Source organism: Puma concolor, chromosome D4 (assembly GCF_028749965.1).
Source record: "Puma concolor isolate L17-30 chromosome D4, mPumCon1.1.hap2, whole genome shotgun sequence".
NCBI classification, from domain to species: Eukaryota; Metazoa; Chordata; class Mammalia; order Carnivora; family Felidae; genus Puma; species Puma concolor.
Window position 1 is genome coordinate 71,452,179 of NC_141679.1, and position 23,663 is coordinate 71,475,841.

Below are 23,663 nucleotides of genomic sequence, written 5' to 3' on the forward strand. Positions count from 1 at the left end.
AAAGTAGATTTCAGTTGCTTCTGATAATGAATATTTGTTGAAAGTCGGGCCCTCTTTCAAGTGCCACGTATGTGTTGTCATCTTTGACCCTCATAACATCCTGTTGGGGAAGGCACCGTTATTATTTTGCTTTGTTACGGATGAAGAAATGGAGACACAGAACAAGAGCGCATCACTGGTGGCAAAGCTAGATTTGAATCCCTATCGTCTGGCGTTTATAGACAGTCTCTTAATCATTACCCTCTTTATTCTGCCCTCTTAGTGCTTAATACAAGCTCAGCCAGCCCTCTCCTTTTACTGAGGTTAAAGTTCTGAATCTCAGTCTATAAATAAAGGCTTGCAAAAAAAAAACAAAAAACAAAAAACAAAAAAAACCAGCATTTTAAAATTTACATAAATTAACTTAATTTTGTCTCCAAGTCCTCAACCTGTCCAGCTAACAGAAAATATAACCTCAGTTACTTGGGGGACATGCCCACCTTGTGATTGTATCCAAGGTTTAAGGCTTTAGAAGGTGCTAGGTTGTGGGAAGGAGGCCATCCCAATGCCTGCCCACACTGGTTTCAGCTGTGATTTCCAGGGACGTGTCTACATTGCTTTCGACTGTTTCTGTCCACATGGCCAAGTCTGAGGCTCTCTGCTAGTCTGGGCAGGTGTGGAGGGCCCACAGGAATCCTTGACCAGTCTGTGTACCTGGAGCCCGGAGTCTGCTCTCTGAAACCTTGCCAGTTCCCCTAAGAAATTCCAGGGAGCCGAGGAAAACACCCAGAGGTGGAGGGAGAGAGGACCCTTCCCTTCCCAAAATGCCTTGCATAATCTTGTTGATGGCTTACTTTTTACAAAAGCCAGGAAGAACTTTGACTCCTTCACATCAGATCCCCAAAGCAAGCGTTTACATGAAAAGTCTGGCTGCCTGCCTAAAGACGGGAGGAAGTAAAAAGAGAAGACATTTATTAAGGTCTCAAAAATGTTCGTGGAGTAGAATGGTGGTTGCCAGGCGCTGGCGGGAAGGAAGAATGAGGAGTTAGTGTTTAATAGGTAGAGTTTCAGTTTTGCAAGAGGAGGAGGGTTCTGTGGATGGATGGCGGAGATGGCTGCACAAGAAAGTGATGTGAAGTAGTTAAGATGGTACATTTTATGTTATATATATTTTACCACAATCATCAATGCAGAAATTTTATTTCCTTTGTATAAACTTCGGCTCGTTAGAAAATTGCAAAAAGAACTCTAGAGAATAAACCGATGGTCACCAGAGTGGAGGTGGGTGGGGGGATGGGTGAAATAGGCGATGGGGATTAAGGAGAGCACTTGGGATGAGCATTGGGTGATGTATGGAAGTGTTGAATCACTCTATTGTACACCTGAAACTAATACTAAAAAAAAATATTCAATGTTTATTTTTGTGTGTGTGAGAGAGAGAGCATGAGCAGGAGAGGGGCAGAGAGAGAGAGGGAGACACAGAATCCGAAGCAGGCTCCAGGCTCTGAGCTGTCAGCACGGAGCCTGACGAAGGGCTCGAACCCACCAACTGTGAGATCATGACCTGAGCTGAAGTTGGACACTGAACCAACTTAGCCACCCAGGCACCCCTGAAACTAATATTAACACTGGATGTTAACATACTGGAATTAAATAAAAGCCCAATTAAAAAATAGTAAAAAGATAAATCCAAATGACGGAAATAAAAAATGGATTTGTCACCCTTCATAAAAAGTTCATGAGAAACTATTTTTGAATGCCAAAGGAGAAAAGTAAAGTTGAATCATCCAGCAGTGGATGTGTTCACTTTCCTTGGGGGAAGTTCTGGGTCTTGTCTGACCTCTGAGACCAGCCTAGGTCTTGAACACAGAGGCCCTAAACACCCAATAGTGAACTGGCTCAGAGAGTGTTTATGAGTCTAAGTGGTCCATTCCCTCAAAAAGCACCCAGTGAGACAAGCCTGGGTGGTGAACTGCGATTTGAAGAGAAGGACATGAGCCGAGCTGTGTCCAGACGGCTCTCTGTCCCTGGGATGAGGGCAGCTCCTTAAGTGCCACACCTCTGTCATCATAGGAATCCCGAGGTGTCATGTGTCTCAGTATTGTTTCCTTTGCAAAGTAAGTCTGGCTTGTCATATTTCCAAGGTGGAAACTACCTCTCCCCCTTTTTATTTTTACCACAGTGGCTCCATGACAAGGGAGATGACAGATGCCCAGACTTGCCTCTGGCATTCAGAGCTCCAGATATCTGGGCCCAACAGAGGCCCAGCCTCTGAGACAGGAAGAGGTGCCTAGCAAGGTCTCAGAGACACTCCTTCTTAGAGTTTGATGGTTGTCAGAAAGGCGCCATGTTCTGGGCGCCTGGGTGGCTCAGTCGGTTAAGCGTTCGGCTCAGGTCATGATCTCCCAGTTTGTGGGTTCAAGCCCTGCATTGGGCTCTGTGCTGACAGCTCAGAGCCTGGAGCCTGCTTCGAATTCTGTGTCTCCGCCTCTCTCTGCCCCTCCCCTACTCACCCTCTGTCTTTCTCTGTCTCTCAAAAATGAATAAACGTTAACAAAAATTAAAAAAAGGAAAGAAAGAAAGGGCATGTTCTGAGAGTGACCTGTGGTTGCAAGGCTGTGGAAAACAGTGGTGGCAGCCCTGAACGGCTCGCCCTTGTCAGTGGACTTCAGGGCCACGCCAGCGGGATGACTTCCTGGTGGAGGGACAGCTCCCTGATGCAGAGACGGCAGCTGACTTCCAGCCCCAACAAACATGTCGAGGCAGTTCTGTGCTGGACGCTCCTTCTTCTTGCCCCGGTTTGTTTGTTTTTAATGTTAACTGTGGTAAAATGCATATAACATAAAACTTATCCTCTTAACCATTTTTTAAATGTGCAATTTAGTGGCAATGAGTACATTCACATTGTGGTGATATCACCACCCACGGAACATTTTCGTCTTGCAAAATTGAAACTCTTTGCTCATTAAACACTAACTCTCCATTTTTTCTCCCTTTCCAGCACTTGGCAACCACTGTTCAACATTTTGGCTCTATTAGTTTGACTATTCTAGATACCGCATGTAAGTGGAATCGTTCGGTATTTGTCTTTTTTTTGACTAGCTGTTTCACTTAGTATCATGTCTTCAAGGTTCATCCATTATTGTAACATGTCTCAGAACTTCTTTCCTTTTTGTTTTAAGTTTATTTATTTATTTATTTTGAGAGAGAGAGAGAGAGAGAGAGAGCAGGGGAGGGGCAGAGAGAGAGAGGCAGAGAGAGAATCCCAGGCTGACGGCGCAGATCCTGACGTGTGGGTCGAACCCACAAACCGTGAGATCATGACTTGAGCTGAAACCAAGAGTCGGATGCTTAACCAACTGAGCCACCCAGGTGCCCCAGAACTTTTTTCCTTTATTAATATTCATAAGTGATACTCCTTTGCATGTATCTGCCACGTTTTGTTTATCCATTTACCCCTCGGTGGAAACCGAGATGCTTCCATGTTTTGTCTCACCATTGTTTTTGAGAGATATGACCCTCTGTGAGGTCCTGGGATCAAAGAAATTCCCCAATCCCTACATTGAGGGGGTTCACTATCTCTAGCAAGTGTCAAAGCACAGACAGGAAAGAGTAAATCACAGTGCAAAAAGTGTAGAATATGAGATATCTGTTCAAGATGTGTCACAAGAACATGGGTGTGGATTTGCAAAACTGATGGGTGGGAGAGAGTATACTTTATAGCACGGATTCCAGAGGAGGTAGGTAGCCCAAGCTCAAATCCTGGCTTTTTCACTTGTTATCCGTGTTGCCTTGGATGAGTTTTTGGATCTTTGTAAGCAGCAGTTTCCTCATATGTAAAATGGGGATTAGAGTACTTTCTTCCTAGAGTTCTTGAGGGGATTGAATAAGAAAATGTAGGTAGGGAGCTTAACGGAGAGCCCGGAACATGGTTAGCATTGTAGTTTTAGCTATACAGTGACGGATTTTGGAGACCCTCTTCATCAAATAGAGAAAAAGCCCTTCATTTGTTTTTATCAGAGAGTTGATCGTAAAAGTCAATATGGCCTGGCTTTCTTATCAGCGGGAAGATATAGAATGAGGAAGGAGAATGACTGTTAGTAGATAACCTTCATCTAACTGACAAGAGAATTCTCTTTCTCAGATTAGAGAGAGTAGGAAGCCAGGTTCCAGTGGTAACTGTAGGTCTCCATGACATTGCCCGTGTAGATAGTGCTATCATGGCGGTTCTGTCAAAGATTTCATAGGTTACTTTAATCTGAAGTATTGAAACACCCTCATTTTTCTAGTAATAACTGAGAAAACTTTTTAAAATTAAAATAAAACTAAATAGTTTTGCTGAATGAAGTGTTTTTCTATTAGAGGGTGCCCTTTAAGTGTTCTCAAATGTAGATCTAACACGTATCATCTGGATGGTGCATTACTTACTCTATTCCTGTTTGTCTGCTTGGTATTTCCTACCCAGGAGTTCATTCACTTCAAGGCAATTGAATCCATTATTAGCCGGGAGAAAAAACATCTCAGTCTCTCTGGCCCCAACAATGGATTTTTTTAAATGCATTGTACACAGCCCTCTGAAGGGGAAAAAAAAGACATTTGAGGGGGGTGGGTGTGAACATAGGGATTTCCTCCTCCACCCTAACTGTTGCTAAACTGTAAGTTAATATTGTGAGAGAGAAAAAAATATCAAGGTCTCAACTTTCCTTGGCATATTGTTTTGTATTGTTGTTTACTAGTAATAATGAAGACTCTACCTCCCCAAGCCGCCACCTACCCCCTTCCCCCACTCCTCCCCAACAGTCCTGGTTAAAGCTGAGTGGTTTGCACTTGACTGCAGACCTGGAAGGTTTGCTTAGCTTAACTCAAGGTGCCTAGGCTTCCTAGATGCCTCCTGGAGGCCGTCTTCCTGTTAGCTCTTCTTGTCAGGGATTTCTTGTATGCTGGATCTGCCGGGGTGGACGAAGAAAGATATCCTGGGCTGCCTTTGAATGTATTTTGATATTTGTCCTCAGAAATGAAAACAAAACTTGGAGATTTATTTTCTCTATTCAAATTTGGATGCTTTTCTTTTTGCCAAAATCTCTTGAGAGTGACAAGCCAGCAGTGGTTGAAATACTTCTCTGGCTGTTAGCAGGGAGGATTTAGCAAGTGAGCATTTCCCTAGGTTGGGTTGAGATTTGTATTTGTTTACGTCCCAAACTTTTTTTTTTTTTTTTTTTTTTGGTAAGGCCATAATTTTGAGTATCAGCAGAACTTGGGGCAGATAGAATTTCATGGAATGTATAATCCTTTTGTGTTGTACATTTTACTCAAATAAGCTTTCGTGATGGGTTGGTTAAATAGGACAAAGTCTCCAGAGATTTGACTTGGCTTATTTTGCTCTTTTGTTCTTTTCCTTTTTCCTTGATTAGATTTCTGTCCTACCCCTGTTAAGGGGTCAGCTGAACTGCATGAAAATAAGGGAGATGGGTAGTGGTGCACTTACTAAGAGGTATTATAGCGGGCTTGGTAGCGTATCAGGCTCCAGTGAGGACAAGATTGGAGCTCTCTTACAAGAGAGCAGCTAGCTCTCACTTTTGGGTAAGCAAGGTACCTGAAATAATTAGCCCATGGTTGGCAGAGTGTAGGACTGCCCACCAAGGAGGGATCCTACACTGCGGAAGTGACAACATTGTATAAGAAGGAAGCTGACGTTTTTCAATGTCAGCCGGACTTGATTTGAAAAATGTTTTCTTGGCTAAAGCCGTAGAGTAACCCACAGACTCATCGAAATCAAACTTTACAGTCTTTAGAGGACTAGGTTGTAGGGAAAGAGCCCTGCCAAGGTGGGCAACTCACAATAACTTGATCAAGCTAGTCTGCCTCCCAAAGCTGTAGCTTTGTAAGCTGCAAAATGAGTTTAATAATACCTATGATTAGCTGTTGTTATTAAGGATTATGTGCAGTAACAAATCCAAGGTGCTGGCAGATTTTCTTTCTCTCTTTTTTAAGTTTTTCTTTTCATACTTTCAATTATGTAGTTTTAAATAAATGTAAATTCCCCTCCCCCAAACATTCCAGGTCAAATGAGTTGACATGTAAAGTGTTTTGAAAGCTACAGATATTATTTGTGATTGCCTCTTAGTTGACTTTAAAACATTTGTTTGTCCCAGGAACAGAAGAGAAATATGCTTTGATCATGAGACAGGTGCATTTTTAGTATGTGGCTTATTAACATCGTTAATTTAAACCCTTCCATATTCTTTTGTTGCAGAACCTTGTGTTTTCAACTATGCTCTTGGGTTGTAAGTTACCAGATGATCTTCTGGGCCCCTGTCAGCTCCAAAATGAAATGATGTATGCATTTACTTATTGACTTAACTCTAAAGCCTTGAGATGATGGCGGAGGGGGGCACTGAGGAAATGACAACTTCCAAACAGTCCATTAACCTCACTGACGCTGTGTCCCTGGAGGGGACAAATGAGGCCAAGGTAGAGCTGCAATGAAGTGACCCCCAGCTGTCCACTCACACTGCCCGGCTTCCGCCTGGTCCGATTTATCAAGAGTGATGTGAACATGAGTCAGAGATGGTTTTATAAGAATTTTTATTTTGGTTGAATCATTATCTGTTGGCTGTTTCCATTTTTTAAATATCATTTGATTAGCTCAAAGATGCCCAACATTTATGGTCCTGACTCACTGAAGGAGGTAACTCACTAATTACCAGTGAGACCCTGGGGAGGAAGTGGGTTGGCAAGCTTTCCCACCTGATGACCAACCTGGCAAATTCCAGAGAAGGAAGCTTGTGATCACAACTCCAGGCAAAGCGATAGAAAACCTTGCACACAAACCTATTGTGGAGACACTTTAACCTACTTGAACACATTAATCTTCCTCTGGGAGGAGGCTCAGCTGACGTCACCCACTCATTTTGCACACGAAGAAACTGAGCCTCAGAGAAGCTAAGTGAATATCACACATTTGGATCTGGCAAAATTCCAGATGGAGACAGGCTACCAAAATTAGAGGAGAAGGGAGGGTCTAGAAGGATTTTCTCCTTCTAGTTTAAACTTTTCTGTGTTGGTTGGATAGTTTTCAAAGAACAATGATAATTTTTGAAGTAATCATTTTTTTAAGAAACTAAAAATTCCATTTATTATATTTGTAATTATTATTCAAACTTAAGAAAATGAAAAAGGACCTCATCAACCCTTTAGTCCAAACCTCTCATTTTTACAGATCAGAAGACTGAGATAAGTGTAGTAGAGTAATTTGGTCAACGTGATAAGCTGGCTAGTGGTATAAGATATGTTTCAAAACTTAATAGACTAAATGTGATGACTTAAGCTCTGTATTTCCTTAAGTACATGTTCAGCTACCTGAACTAACCCAGAAGACTCCAGGCTGTGCTGTGGAGAGGAAAGCTCCTGACCATTGGCTCTGGGGTCTGTGAGACCCAGGGTTGCAACATGGCGCCTGTTGGTACCTCGGGACACATTACTTTTCCTCTTTACATCTATTTCTCCATCTGTAACTGGGAATAATAATACCCGTCTGGCAAGGTTAGACATTAGAGATAATGAATTAGGTATAATCCATCTGAAATGGCCACTTTTATACATTAAAATCAAATACTGGGAATTTCATATGGCTTAACCTAAAATTTAGAGTCTGATAGGCACTAAGTAAATAAACTACTCTACCTGTAATAGGGGATAAAAATATAATTCTTACAGATATTATAGTTAGATCCCAAATAACTCTTTTCTTTTCTCAAGGAAATTAGGAACACACTTATGGCTTTACACTGTCTTAAATATTACAGCTGCTCTCTGACCTTGAAAACATTCTACTTCCTTGAGCTTCACCTCCCCTTATGGTCCTTCAGGATGTGTTCCACCCTTTGATGGTGACAGTTCATGGTTAGGTTCACTTTCTCCCTTTCTGTTACTACTCAGTTGGACACACATGGGTCCTCTGTAGCCCTATTTTCTTTCACTGAAGATCCATTATCTTTTAGGTTAGAAACTCTTCTGTGTAATAACTGCCCTGCCTCACCGATGCATAGAAAATGGGTATATTTTCAAGATTTGTGACACTGTCATAGTTTCTTGCTGGTAAGTTTTGGTTAAAAGTATATCTCTACGGTTTGCTTGAAATACCTGTGTTCTGGAGCTCACAGTGCTATTAACTAAATGCTTGCTTAACCTTAGGCTTCCTATGAGTCGTTTATAAATATACAAGATCTATAAGATTGTAAGTAGGAAATTTGGTTATTTGCAATTTTTTCACCATTATAGATAATGCAGACTGTGAACAAATGGTAGGGAAACAGCCAAGGGTGAGTTATCATTAGTTCATATTTTTAATTCATTTTATTGGATTTTTCTAGCCTTTCTTATCAAAAATTGTCTGTGAACCAACATAACACTACACGCAGAGAAATATGTTGCTTAAGCCGGTCGGTAAAATGTACAAACTTAACCACATTTCATTAAAAGCAAACTGTTGACATGAGCAGATGGGTTTGGGATTGGGTGGGGGGAGAAAGAATTGGGAGACAAAATGAGAAAATCCTAAATCTTCATCATTTTCTATAGGATTGAGTTCAATTTTCTACCCCCCAAAGCAATAGGCTAATCCTTTCTGTTTGATCTTTTCAATGATTAAGAAAAAGGAAGCTGACATTTATATAAACTTAACTCATTCAACATTGCCTTATGCCTGGTAGTAATATATGTCTGTCTGCATACATTTCCAAGATTTATCTTGTTTCATTAAAACTGCAGATAGGTGTCATCTGTTTTATTTGTCTGCATAGTTTTAGTACTAGGCATCTTAGTAGACTTGCGATCTAGAAGAAAACGGGAAATAGAAGAAATAGGAAAATGGGAAGAATAAATTCCACTGCCTCCATGAGGTGCAGAAGTGACCGTCAGTAAAACTATAATGTGAAAGGGTCAGCTACTGTGCCTTTAGATACCCTTTTAAGAAACCAGATCTAAGTAAGTTTAAAACATTGCTTTAAGGACACCTAGATGGCTCAGTCAGTTAAGCATCCAACTCTTGGTTTGGGCTCAGGCCATGATCTCATGGTTCATGGATTCCAGTCCCACATCAGGCTCTGTGCTGACAGTGTGGAGTCGGCTCGGGATTCTCTCTCTCCCTCTCTCTCTCCTCCTCCCCAGCTCATGCACTTGTGCTCTCTCTCAAAATAAATAAATAATTTTTTTAAAAAATTGGGCGGGGGGGACACCTGGGTGGCTCAGTGGGTTGAGCGTCTGACTTCGCTCAGGTCATTATCTCACACTCCATGAGTTCGAGCCCCATGTAGGGCTCTGTGCTGACAGCTCAGAGTCTGGAGCCTGCTTCCGATTCTGTGCCTCCCTCTTTCTCTGCCCCTACACCACTCATACTCTGTCTCTGTGTCTAAAAATAAACATTAGAAACATTAAAAAAAATTTTTTTGTAAACAACTTTTACCATTTAGTTAGATTTCCCAGGTGACCTCAGGAGGATAGCAATGGAGGTGGTTGCAGTTGCCCAGGGCCCTTATGGCCATGGCACCGGGGACAAGGAAGAGGCATGTTTATTCTTCCCTAACCTTTCACGTGACCTCTCCCTTGGCTCCCTTCCCGCCCTTCCTCCCTTTGTCTTTCTCTCCTCTGCGAGGGCAGGATTCCACAGCTGCCTTCAAGATCTGAGACTTACCTTATGTTCTGGGAATGTACCAAGTGAATTCTTGCTTCTTGAAAATAGTAACTCGTCAACCAGGGTGGCACCTCACAGAGACAGGGAGGGTGTCCAGCTGTGGCCCCGGGGGCTGGCGCTGAAGCAGGCTTCATTACAGCACAGAGCTCCCCGCAGTGCGTGAAGGATGGAGGAGCGTGGAGCACACGCCAGGGGGGCAGAAGTAACCCGCCAAATACCCTGCAGCCATGCTGCCCACCGGGGCTCCGGAGGGTGGACTCACTCTGGCCCAGCTCCATGGCTCACCTGGCAGATGGCCAAGCAGAACAGGACCATCAGTGGTCTATCAGAGGTCTTGAAAAACTGCCACTGCTAAGCTTGTGTCTTTCTAGAATCGTGCAGAGGGTAGAATTTGCCTGCGCTGTCATTGGTGGAAAAGGAGGTAAAACCAAACATAGACTTTGAGAAATGACTTGTCCTGCATCCTCCTGTGTCTGGGAATGGCCCTGAGGGTTTGAAGAAAGGGAGGAGGATGAGGATGGAAAAGACATAGGTTTGAGAGAGATTGGAAGTTTGGACACAGTCATCGATGGGTGCAGGAGTAATGTCTGATTTGGGGGAGCGGGGTTTATATGGTATAAACCCTCTAGAGGTCTATGAACTCCCAAGAGGCATAATCCATCCATTGTAGCCAGTCTGCCTAGATAACCCACCTTGGGGAGAAGCCAGCTCATAGACTAATGCATTGAGTCTCCTCCCTGTGCCCAGCCCTCACCTCTCAGGCCATTCTTCCCCTGTGTCCCGAGTTCTGCCCAGGTCCACCTTGATCTGACATCCCAAATGACCCTTCTTCCCTGGCTCACCTAGCTGGCTTTCCCCTCTCCTTTCTTGTTTAACTTTGCACGTCAACCCCATTTTCAGTCTCTAAAGAGAACGTTTTATTAGACAATGGAAATCTGAGGCAATGAGAAAAAGTAGAAATGCCTCACTGTTTATTTTTAGAGCCTTGACCCAGGCCTAGGAATTCACACAACAAACCCAAACGGTTAAGTATTGCCTTAGGAAAGGTTTCTGCATTGTGCTTGCCAGTTACAAGGAAGGAAAGTTACAGTTGATTCTGCTGGCTCTTGTAATAACCTCATCGTCAATTCTAGAGCACAGAATGAGTCGCTATTGCAGAGGCCTGAAGCCTGTATCATCAAGTCCATCTTAATGCCAGATTCTGTGTTCTGAGCAAGAGTGCGTCATCGCTGGTCTTGTGTTTTCCAGATAAACACAAAGCTTCTGGGAGAAAATGCTTGAGTGAAAAGACTACAGGTTGCTCTTTCATGGGAGTTCCTGGAAACCCTCTAAACCAGGACACTTGAAGTGAGCCTCCTGACCTGGGCTGAGAATTGCCCTGGCTGACACAGCTTTTATTGGATGTTCTACAAGGACTCACTTTGTGCATGACCCACAGACTCAGCCACGGGTAGACTAGCTCGTCGTTTTATCTCAGTTAACAGACTTTTGTTAAAAGAGCAAACAAAGTGCAGATGAGTCAAGCTTGTATGTTCAATGCCAGCTCCAAGGATATAACTAGAAGGCAAATAATGTAAAATTTTCACTGTTTCCCCAGGGATTACATGTTGCACACTCAAATGTCATCACGTCTGTGACTTGTGCAGATAAAAGTAGATTTGCTCTTGAAACTACAGTGTCTATATTAAGGGCAATTCCTCCCCCCCCCCCAAAGTCTTTTCTCTGTGCAGGTTGTGAGACATCTTTTTAGGGGTACTATATTTCCTAAATATAACTATAGCAAATATGTTTTGAAGATGTGTTAGTTTTTCTCCTCGAGGCTGAATTGATTGCTACTTCAGTTTGGGATAATGCTTTTAACTGATATATTGTCCCATCAGGATATTTATATAGTTTAGTATATCTCTCCACAAAATACATATTTATTGCAGAGGGAACATAGTAACTTTACAGTGGAGGAACATGGCAGATACCACTCTAATCAAATATTCAAAGTTAACATCATCAGTAATGGGACAAATTGACACTGGGCACCATTTGATAGGATGAACGAGAGAAAAACCCAGCGTCACTTCTGTGATCTCCCTCCAAAAATGCACAACTTGGATCTAACCATAGGAAATATCAGACAACCCCAAATTGAAAAACAGCCAACAACATAATCTTTAAAAGTGTCAAGGTCATGGAAAACTAACAAAGTGCCCCAAACTGAAAAAAGACTAAAGAGACACGAGCACTAAATGCTACATGAAACCCTAGATTGAACGATTTTGTTGGTGAGAATGTCACTGGGATAACTGTTGACATTTGAATGGAGTCTGTAGTTTAGATGGTAGGGCTCTATCATTGTTAGTTGCACGACTTTGAGACTCTACTGTGGTTAGGCAGAAAAACAGCCTTATTTTTAGGAAATGTACACTGAAGTATTAGGAATGGGGCATTGTATCTGTAACTGACTCCAATGATTTAGAAAAAAATTATACATACACACCATGTAGTATTTTAATTTTTAAGAGTGGAAATAGGTAAAAGACATTATTATGAGAGATGCCTTAGAAGCATTAGAGCATTTTTTTTTTTTTATGTTCTTTAAAACAGGCCCAATTGTTTACTGTGGTCAGTTGGACAATCTTGAGAAAATTCTAGTTGAAGCATGGAGTGCCGACTTTTTCACCCAGCCATCCTATAATCTGCCCCTGCTCTTCTGAGGTTTGAAGGGAAAGTAATTTCAAATATGTTGTGAAATTTAGCAGTGTGATATTACTGCTGCAAACAGGATTTAATCTGTTTAGAGCTTAGAAGCCTTATTTTCAAGTTCCTCTGATACGGAGTATTAAGCTAGTACAATAGAAGTTTTTGAAGACTGTTTTTTATTTTTTATTTTTTTTCAATATATGAAGCTTATTGTCAAATTGGTTTCCATACAACACCCAGTGCTCATCCCAAAAGGTGCCCTCCTCAATACCCATCACCCAGCCTCCCCTCCCTCCCACCCCCATCAACCCTCAGTTTGTTCTAAAAAATAAAAAATAAAAAATAGAAAAAAATTTTAAAAAGTGTAAAAAAAAAAAAAAGAGTGGCCTTGATTACAGCAAAAAAACAAACAAACAAACAAGTTTTTGAAGACTGAATTTCATGTTTATGTGATTCATAAAAGTGTGTAGCTTTCCTATAATATTTAATTTTTTCCTGGTTATAAAATGGTATATACTTACTATAAAACTATAGATACATAAGAAGCATCAAAATAATACAAAGAAAATAAAGTTCAAACGGAATCTCACCACTCAAAAATGACATGCCATTGGTAACGTTCAGACTTTTTTCTTTCTAATATACTTTTTAAAAACTCCATTTTTTTTAAACAAATTTCTGTTGTTTAATGTTTATTTTTGAGACAGAGAGAGACAGAGCATGAATGGGGGAGGGTCAGAGAGAGAGGGAGACACAGCATCTGAAGCAGGCTCCAGGCTCTGAGCTGTCAGCACAGAGCCCGACGCGGGGCTCGAACTCACGGACCGTGAGATCATGACCTGAGCCGAAGTCGGCCGCTTAACCAACTGAGCCACCCAGGCGCCCCAAAAACTCCATTTTTAAAAAATATTTATTTATTTATTCGGGGGGCGGGGGCAGAGAGAAAGGAGAGAGAATCCCAAGCAGGCTGCACGCTGTCAGCGCAGACCCTGACATGGGGTTCTGTCTCACAAAGCACGAGATCGTGACCTGAGCCAAAATCAAGAGTTGGACGCTTGACTGAGCCACCTACGTGCCTCTAAACGGCCCCATTCTTGAGAAATCAAGCTGAATATATCATTTTGCATCCTAATGTTTTTACTCATTCTAGCAAAGCATTTTTGCCAGGTCACAAAATTTCAGTACTTTTTAGCTCTTCATTTTAACGTACGTTTAAACTTAGAAAAGAATTGCAGGAATAGTACAACAATTTTTGTGTTCCCTTAGCCAGTTGTTAGCATTTTCCATGGTTGCTTTCCCTCTTCATATTCATCTATATTGGTGAATTTATAAATATATGTATATTATACAAATTCCATATTATACTTAATTTTTAATACAATTTTTTCCTGAACCATTTAAAAACAAGTCGCAGATATTATGGCCCTTCAGATTATTTTGTATAGTCATGAGAAAAATTTTAAATTCAGGAAATTTGACATATGGTCTAATGTCAACTAATGTCTACTATAATGTCTAGTATAAACTGCATTTTCAGATTTTGCCAATTTTCTTCAAAATGCCCTTTCTCACAGTTTTTTTTTTTTTTTTTAAACCCCAAACTAGGATCCAATCCAGGATCATTTAGATTTTGTGTCTCCTTAGTCTCCTTTAATATGGAAAAGTTCCTCTGCCCTTTCCTGACATTGACATTTGTGAGGAGTACAGGCAGTGTCCCTCCATGGAGATTAGTCTGTTTCCTACACATGGTTATTAATAGCTACAAAAGATTCTACTGAAATTTAGAAAATTAGATAATGGTTTGTGTTGGGCGGTTGGTAGCTTCCAGATGTTTGCCTTTATAAATAAGAATATTGCAGTGAACACCCTTAATTTATATTTTTGTAATCATTCCTGATCTAACAGAATCCTGAAAATGAAAATAATAGGGAAATTGGCATGGGTATGAAGACTCCTGAGACATATTTCCAAATTGCTTTACAGAAGGGTATAAAACTGGCAACAATAAAAATCACACAAGCTGCCAAATTAAGCTCCATTTTTTTTTTGTCAACGTTTTTATTTATTTTTGGGACAGAAAGAGACAGAGCATGAACGGGGGAGGGGCAGAGAGAGAGGGAGACACAGAATCGGAAACAGGCTCCAGGCTCCGAGCCATCAGCCCAGAGCCTGACGCGGGGCTCGAACTCACGGACCGCGAGATCGTGACCTGGCTGAAGTCGGACGCTTAACCGACTGCGCCACCCAGGCGCCCCTTAAGCTCCATTTTTGAAATCCAGGAATAGAAAATGAAGAGCTATGGAATATATTGTGTTGTTACTAATTGTTAAGTTTTCTCTAATAGTTTTCTTAGATGTGCCTTGTTAAGCAGAGATGCAGGGTCTCAACTTAGGCATACATGGTATTTAGAAGCATATGGGAGGGGCACCTGGGTGGCTCAGGCAGTTAAACATCTGACTTGGGCTCAGGTCATGATCTCACGGCTTGTGAGTCCAAGCACCTCACCAGGCTCTGTGCTGACAGCTCAGAGCCTGGAGCCTGCTTCAGATTCTGTGTCTCCCTCTCTTTCTCTGCCCCTCCCCTGCTCATGCTCTGTCTCTGTCTCTGAAAAATAAATGAACATTGAAAAAAAAATTTTTAAAAAGCACACGGGACATGAGATAGTCCCGCTGAGTCATGTAGGCAAGGCAATTCTAGTGGGTTACCTATTAATTTGAACTTGACCCTGGAACCCATCAAGGTAAGATTATGGACTGTATCATTGTTTGGGGGCTTTCTTTCACCTCCCGCATAGATAAAGCTTTAATGTTTATCTTATGGGCAATGCTTACCCTCTAGTAGATGAGTAAAGTTCTCACATAGACTGTACCACCCCAGTACTAGACTCATATATGGCACTTGTCTCAGAAACAATTCCAGTAAGCCTTTGGTTAACAAAGTGGATAGATTTGGTACGTACCACATCATGGGTCATAGTTCAGGGAATCGGTGCCCTTAGTATTTAATAGCATAAGCTCTGTAGTCTGACACTCTTGGATTAAAGTCTCAGCTTCACTGCTTACTTCATCTGTGACAATGGGCAAATCCCTTAACCTTTCTGAACCTTGGTTCCTTTATCTGTAAAAGGAGAATGATAATGGTACCTATCCAATAGGGTGGCTGTAAGGACTAGATGAGATAGTACAGAGAAAGCTCTTAGCACAAATTCGGTGTTAGGTTTCATAATTGTAACAGTCTATTCACTCCAAGGCTGTGCTTAGCCGTGGCCAAAATCACTCTCACATCTTGTGAGGTAGGCAAGCTGGGTGTTAGTTCTTCATTTGACAGATGAGAAAGCCCACACTCAGGTTCGTGAGCTGCCCAGTTGTTATAGCCAGCACACAGCAAGGCGGGACATTTCATCTCAGTTCTCTGACTCATAGGTCATGGCTCTTTTCTTGTGATCTACTGCCTGTTTCATAACTCTGTACCCGGAAATCCAAAGCTATTTGGGCAAATGTTGGATAAACCCCAGGATTCTCTTCCAGATATGTCTTGATACAGACCAGGCATCAGCAAACGTTTCTTGTAAAGAGAAAACAGTTAATATTTTAGGCTTTTCAGGCATATCACATCTGTTGCAATTACTCAACTCTACTGTCGGAATGGGAAAATAGCCAGTATGTTAAACCAGTGGACATGGCTGTGTTCCAATGAAACCATATTTATGAGAACCAGTGGCCACCAGATTTGGCTCATGTATAGTCTGTCTTTATTAACCCATGATTTAGGCAATCAGTGCATTTCTGCTAGGGGGACATGCATTTCATTATATTGGCCACGCAGGGACCTTCTTTTGAGTTTTTAGACATAGTGAAGAATGCTGTAGTAGCTTAGACCTGGCACATAGTAGGTCTTTGGTCACCGCTTGCTAAATATGTGAGAGCTTCTTCTATCCTTCTGTGTTTTCCTAGAAGTTATATATATATATATATATATATATATATATATATATATATATATAACTTTTATATATATATATAACTTTTATATATATATATAAACAACTTTCATATATATATAAATAACATATATATATTATATATATATATAATATATATATATATAATATATATATATATATATATAACATATATATAAAAACAGGGGAAAGGGGTGAGGAAGAGAGAGAGAATCCCAAGTAGGTTCCACATTCAGCACAGAGCCTGACACAGGGCTCAATCCCATGACCCTGGGACTATGGGATTATGGGATTATGACCTGAGCCGAAATCAAGATTTGGGTGGTCAACTGACTGAGCCACCCAGGTGCCCCTATATATTCCTATATTTTAAAAAAATGATCATGGTTTATTATTCATTAGCACCTATGAATTTTTAATATTGTTTTGTTTTTGTTCCACATCATTCTGAAATGATATTTCAAAGAATTGGGAATGGAGCTTTTATTCCCAAATGCAGATTAAAAAAATATTTTCAGATATTCTTAGTGTTTATCATACATCAGTTTATTATTTTATTTTTATTCTCTTGCACTGAGGGTAATTTTCTATAACAACTCTCTTTGGGGGGTTAGACAGTTTTTGTTTTAATTAGAAAGATATCTCCCTTGCTCTCTTATGCTACTGTTGACTTAAATAATTAAGAAAATAATGGCTGAGTACACATTTGTTCTTTCAAAAGTAAACAACTACCCTTTGTAATCTAGAAAAGAACCAGCCTGTGGATACCCATGGCATGTTTGCTCCAAGAATATTTCTCGTGATGCGGGAAATGGCATTGGTGTCCTCCTGACCCTGAGGCCAAAATACGTGATGTATCATGTACATGACTAGCTGTGCTTTGTCCATGAGGGTGTCCAATAATAGCAAACCCATATGACAACTAATCTTAGGAAACTGTGTCGTTAATTTGAAATATTGCCCTGGGTAGTTCAACCTTGGCTAAATAAAGATGTTTTCTCTTAAAGTCAGTACTTTGTTGCCCTCAGCAGTTGTTCTATATTAGCCTGCCAAGAAACATTATCCCCCATTTATAGAATTTGATGGAGTGTCTCAGAATCTCCTGGCAATGGTCAACATTTCATCTGAAAGGAAGCAAATATACCTCTCTGGTGGATAGCGAGGAGGGAGGACGTGCAGCTTATTTTCATCTTCAAACTGAGATGTTAGGTTAATTTTTAGTCTCCCTGGACTTTTCCACATGGAATAGTATGGAAAGGACTGGGGAAAAAAAATCACTGTAATTCAGCCAAGAACAGAGCAGCACCGTCATCTCTAGAGAATGCACAGCATTGCAGTCTATCTCTCTCTGTACTTATTGCTTACTAGGAGAGGGTATAGACTTTGAAGTTTGTGGTTCCCTGTCTCAGAGTATCTTTGTTCTCTCTGTCTGTGTCAAGTTTTGTGAACATGCATTTGACAGCTACTACGTGCAAGTAGTAGGTAGGTGCTAGGTAGCCCTGGGGGTATAAACGTGTAACCCATCACCACCATTATCCTGCTGGAAATTTGAAGGCTGCATCCTAGAAGGGAGACCAGTGATAGCCATGGAGATTGATAGACAAGGTCTCCAGTGTCTTCTGTTTTTCTAAGAGGAAAAAAAAAAACTGTGAGGAGAAACAAAACCATACATTCTATCAGTTTTCATCTCTGCGCTTGATGCCATTAGAAGATTCAAAAGAGGTTGCCAGTAAGGTAGGTAATTTTAGAGCATCGAAACCATAGAGAAGTGATGCCAGACAGGCTGAGAGGTGGGAAGCACAATGTAGAACGTCTGCATGGCACCCACTGTGGTTATGATTAGATATGGGGAGCCCTAGTCATTCCTAGTGATATCCCTAGGGATTGTTTTGAACCCTCTGTCTGTAAAAGCAGGGCCCACTCGTCATTCAGAATGAGCCAGATAAGCCAAATATTCTAAGTGTTTTGAGCTTCTCAAGAAGCCAAGGAACAGAAGTTCAAGAATCTGTGCTTTGTGTGATAATATTTTATATCTTTCCAGAGATTGAATGAAAAATGCCTAATTAAAGTGAATGCAACGAATAGAAAGAGGTATTGCTTGACCCCGGTACCATGCAGTTACTACTCTGGGAAGACTATGCATGCACCTTTTAACAAATGAGAGAAGGTGATTCTTCTGATACTCTGTTTAGTTCTCTAAAACCTTCTTCTAGAAAAAAGTACAGTTTGGAAAATCAATCAAGGTAGTTCAAATGGAAGGTTTTCCTCTTGATGCAAAGTGATGAAGCCGAAGGTCGTTTTCTTAGGGGGAAAAATATCACAACTCACGCCAGAGCATTTCATTGAGAGTTCTTGTTGCTTGCGTTTTGGAAGTCACATTGTCAAAAAGAGAAATTTTGGAAGGGCAGGGAGGGGTGGGCCAAGAGCTGTGGCTCGCATGTTGTCTATAATCATGATTTCTTTTTTTTTAAGAGCCTGTTTTTCTCGGCGGATTATGTTCTGAAAATAGAGCACAAACATGTATTCTCAGGCTTGGCAGGGGCCAGCATTTTGTTTACTGCTTGGGCTAATGTTTTGTGAACAGGAACCTTTTCCCAGACAATCCCAGGACTGAAAGGCCTCGTAAAAAGAGGTCAGCTGGTCCAGGCTCCAGCACCCTTTTCCCAAGTGGTCTTCCTGCCAACCGCTAGGGCCTCATTTTCCAGTGGCAGCCCAGGCTATGTCTGGGTGGTGTCCAAGCAACAGAAAAGCCTCCCTTCTCCTGCACTGGAATCTTTCACACTGACTTCCCTTCTTGCTCTTCGTTCCTTCTGGGGTTTTCACGGGATCTGTGCAATTCCTCTTTCCTCTGATAGCCCTTCAACTATGAGAGATCCGAAGGAATGTCTTCCTGCTCTCACCTTACCCCCAAGCCACCCAGCCTTCTTCACCCGGTTATAGTTCCTCCATGTATTTCATGTGATAATTAAAGCCCTTCACCACTAACCGAACCCCCCCTTTTTTTTAAGTTTAAAAAAATTTTAATTCTTTGTGAGAGAGAGAGCGTGCATGAGTGGGGGGAGAGAGGGGCAGAGGGAGAGAGAAAATCCTAAGCAGGCTCCACACTCAGCACAGAGCCCAACTCGGGGCCCAATCCCACGACCCTGGGATCATCATCTGACCCCAAATCAAGAGCCGGATGCTCAACCGACTGAGCCACCCGGGCGCCCCATCCATTTTACTTTTAAAAACTATGAACATGCTATGTATATATTAAAATAATGAACATATAAAATAATTCAAACAGGAAAACAACCTATATGCAGCTATGTGGACAATATAAAGGATCTTTAATCTTTTTAAGAGAGGTGTTTGTTGTGATTATTGAGGGAGATAACGTTTGTGAGAGTGCCTAGCACACGGTAGGTGCCAAATAAATGTTTGCTGGATTGGAATCTAAAGCAAGCGTGTTTGACCAGACTACGACTGTTCCTTGAGAAGCTGCAGAGAACTACTTGGCAGTCTTTCCTGACCTTCCATGATAGCGTTTCTTGCTGTGGCTGATTATCACTGCTGTCCCGCGGGCATTGGGCTCATGACCCCACGGGTGTGTGTGCCTGCGTGTGTGCAGGATGGGGTCGGTGCTGGAGGGACTGGAAGACAGTCCTAGGGAGAGCACAGCGAGCAGAGGGGAGAGAGGGCTTTGGTGAGGCTGATGGAGGAGGCAGGGGAGAAAGGGAAATTAGACTCCTTACAGAGAGCACCTGTATGCTTTTCAAAGCACTGCCTCCCTTCCTTTCACTTGTTGAAACTGGGCATGAAGTCAAGATTAGATGTGTCTGATACAACTTTGAAAAGGAGGATGAAAATCTCTAGAGATAGTATGAAGCATGTAAAAACCCATGGATGGAGAAAAGATTTCTATTGAAGCAGGCGGCACGGATACAGCATGTCCTGACTCAGAGAGAAATACCTGTCGACTCCAGTGCCCAGGGCGGAGGTCACAGGAGGTCACAGGACTGCCCCTCAGCCTTAGAAGGAGGGAGCCAGTCAAGAACATAATTTCCCTGCCTTTTCCCCAGAAATCTTAAAAACAGGACAATGTCTTTTAAAATCCTTCTTAATACGGTTCTTAGTAAAAGTAGGATTGTGACTTTTGTGTCGTAAGAGGCTAGAATTCTATTCTTGTTTTATAAATGGGAGCATCTGTGCCTTGACTTCACTTCGTATCACTTTTCGCGAAATGCTGTCCCCTTTTCGCACCTCTCTCTTTGCTAAACAGGTTTTCTTCCTCTCTTTGTAAAGGTGCCTTTGTTTAAACCAATCGAGTTACTTGCCTTTACTGTAAACACAGTGTCCAGTGACTCTCTTTATTGTGGAGAGCCAGCAGCTTCACAGGAGGAAAAAAGTCTTGAAGGTCACTTTCTGATGTTCGCATTATAAAATAAGTCGTCATGACTTTAAAAAAAAAACAAAAATGAACCACCCACTGCCTCCTCGGGGCTTATTAGACCATTACAACGGAGTTCGGCTAACAGCTAGCATTTGTTGAATCATAATTGATCTGATAGAATGTAATCTGATAATTAGTAGCCTTGTAAAAATAAATACACTCGACTCCTGTTTCATTTGCCCTTGAGGGCTCTACCGTGGTGGTTCCAAACTGTACCTTTGAATTGGAGAAGTTGGGGCGGGTTCACATTGCAGGCTGCGTGCTTCCTGGGGCAGCGTCCACCAGGTACGTGCACACACGGGATGCCAGCCCGGCCCCACTTTCACCCGAAATGCTGTGACCTGGCAGAGGGCTGTGTCCTTGCATCGGATTTTCAGCCGAGGAAAAGGGAAACCCGGTTGAAGCTGTAGGAACAGCTGGTTCTCAAGATCAGGTTGTAACTGAGGGACACTTAGGTCATGATTGCCACCTGGATGCTGTTCTCTTTCTTCACGGTAGGTCTCCGGGTTACTTACTTCTATTGTGGAGTTCTGCTGTGCGCCGCTGAGGGAGCTTGCACCCTCAATGGGTCAGACTCCGGAGGGCACATTTCCCATTATTCTTCAGGGAAATTACCTCTCTGGACTCTGGGCACTGGAGTTGCCCAGAGAAAGCGCATCCCTGACATTTCCGGCACTGGAAGTTCCAAATAGCTAATGGTGTGCTTCTGTGGCCAAGTTCTCGTTAAGAACACTAAGGCAGAATAGTGCTAAGGCTGTAAAAATGCTGTTCTTTTTTAATTTTTTTTTTTAACATTTATTTATTTTTGAGAGACAGAGTGCAAGCGGGGGAGGGGCAGAGAGAAAGGGAGACACAGAATCTGAAGCAGGCTCCAGGCTCCGAGCTGTCAGCACAGAGCCCGATGGGGGGGGGCTCCAACTCACGAACTTTGAGGTCATGAACTGAGCCCCAGCCGGATGCTTAACCGACTGAGCCACCCAGGCGCCCTTAAAAATGCTATTCCTCAAGTTCCAATTTTGTTGTAAATTATTTCTTTCCCCAGTAATTACTGTAATATCTTGGGGCCTTCAATTTATATAGCATTTTTCTTCTCAGGGAGGCAAAGCATAAGTAGAAATGTTCTCTGGGATTTTTACCTGATGATTTAACGCTACAATTATTTCTAAACCAGTTAGTAATGATATTAGATGCCTTGCTAGGAAACCAGGCCCACAGCTCAAAGCTCTGGAATACACGAAAGGTATACATGCTATGCCTTAAAATCTGGTCGGAGTATTTGCCACTGACCTTGAACATGTCAGCAAGGTAAGTAGGCCTGGGGGTAAAGCTAAAGAATATCCTTCTTAGTGTTTGAAACTCTTATGTGAACTTCCTTTCAGACCCACTTGTGGCCAGGTGTTCTGTACCCTGCAGGGGTTTGGGGACAGTTTTTGTATTTCTGTGCTTCCCTAGCCCAAGTCAAGGAGTATGGGGAGATACGTGCAGCCCTGCCTATATCAGGGTTAGGGTTAGGGTTAGGGTTAGGGTTCTTCACAGTAGGTCTCCGGGTTACTTAGTGGTAGCGAAGTAGAGAAAGGAAGCATGAAGCCGCACACTTGAACTTTTGCAAGTCACAACGATCAGGTTTTGTCCAAGGTCAATAAGGCTGTTAAGAAAAATCCTCATCATTCAAGAGAGATGACTTCGTTTTCAGGACTCTTTCAGACTTGCATGTGCTGATTTATAAAGAAATGTGTGAGATCTTGGCTGCTTTCTTGATCCCAGATGGTTTTGTGTGGTTGAGATATATATGTAGGTTTTAATCATTGTTTAAGACTTACTCTTTACCTTTTTGCTGTACGGTATCCCATGGGGTTTGCATCCATGCGTGCAGTTACAGATTTGTTGCCACAGTCAGGATACAGAATAGTTCAGTTATCCCACAAACCTGTTTTGTTTTCATTTCTTTTTTTTTTTTTTTAGTTTTATTTATTTATTTTGTGAGGGGGGAGGGGCAGAGAGAGGGAGAGAGAGAATCCCAAGCAGGCTCCATGCTATCAGCGCAAAGGCCTAGGTAGGGCTCGAACTCACAAACCAGGAGATCATGACCTGAGCTTAAATCAAGAGTCGGACACTCAGCCAACTGAGCCACCCGGGTGCCCCGTTTGGAATTTCTGTTGCCATTTTTGGGTGGCCAGTTTACTCTCACTTCTGAAGGGGAAGCCAGACTATTTTGTAACAGATAACACAGCAGCGTCTGACACCTTCCACCCAGAAGGTTGAGTGAGACGTTAGAAGCAACGTCTGATTTGCTGCTTCTTTTCACAAAGAGTCAGAAATGGCAAAATTGCACGATCTGATTAGTTGTTTCTCCATATTATGACAGTGAGTTAGAGTGGCATAATGTGTTGTACAATATATTAGAAAATAGCTGAAGAAATTTGTAATAAATACTGCAATTAGTAAAAGTAATATACTGACAATGAGAAAATGTTAGTTTGGGGAGGAGTTTAGGTGTATATTTTTATGTAAATTTAGCTTTGAGGTTTTAAGGAAATTGAAATGCTGTTAGAAGTAATGACTGCATAACTCAAACTAGCTTATGAAGGGGAATTTAGTGGCTCAGATCACAGAAAGGTAACAGGAGTAGGCTTCAGGCAGCAGCAGAATCCAGGGGTTCAAATGCCATCAATGTCCCTTTCCCTGGTGCAGCCGTGTTTTCCTCTGTGTTGGCTCCATTCTTGGCAGGCTCTTCTTATGATATCAGTATGACAGACTGACAGCAGCTCCAGGCTTTTATCCCATTTTCTTAATTCCTTACATTCCCAACTAAAGCCTTGCAATGGAATCTCATTGGCTCTGCTCGGTTCTCTTGCCCTTTGTAGCCCTGAGGGACGGGAGGGGGTGAGGTGCAGTGCTCTGATTGG

At 42.0% G+C, this 23,663-nt stretch overlaps 1 protein-coding gene across 12 annotated transcripts in view; it reads left to right on the top strand.

The window, feature by feature from the left end:
- PALM2AKAP2 (PALM2 and AKAP2 fusion) overlaps positions 1-23,663 on the top strand; it is a 448,549-nt gene that overhangs the window by 352,100 nt on the left and 72,786 nt on the right. Inside the window, exon 1 of one of the 12 annotated variants that reach the window (XM_086683688.1) lies at positions 19,592-21,251. The exons of the other annotated variants lie outside the window; for them this stretch is intronic. Within the exon in view, the coding sequence (XP_086539814.1) occupies positions 21,216-21,251 (36 nt within the window). The 5' untranslated portion in view covers positions 19,592-21,215. Of the gene's footprint in view, positions 1-19,591; positions 21,252-23,663 lie in introns of those variants that run through there. 12 annotated transcript variants of the gene reach the window in all.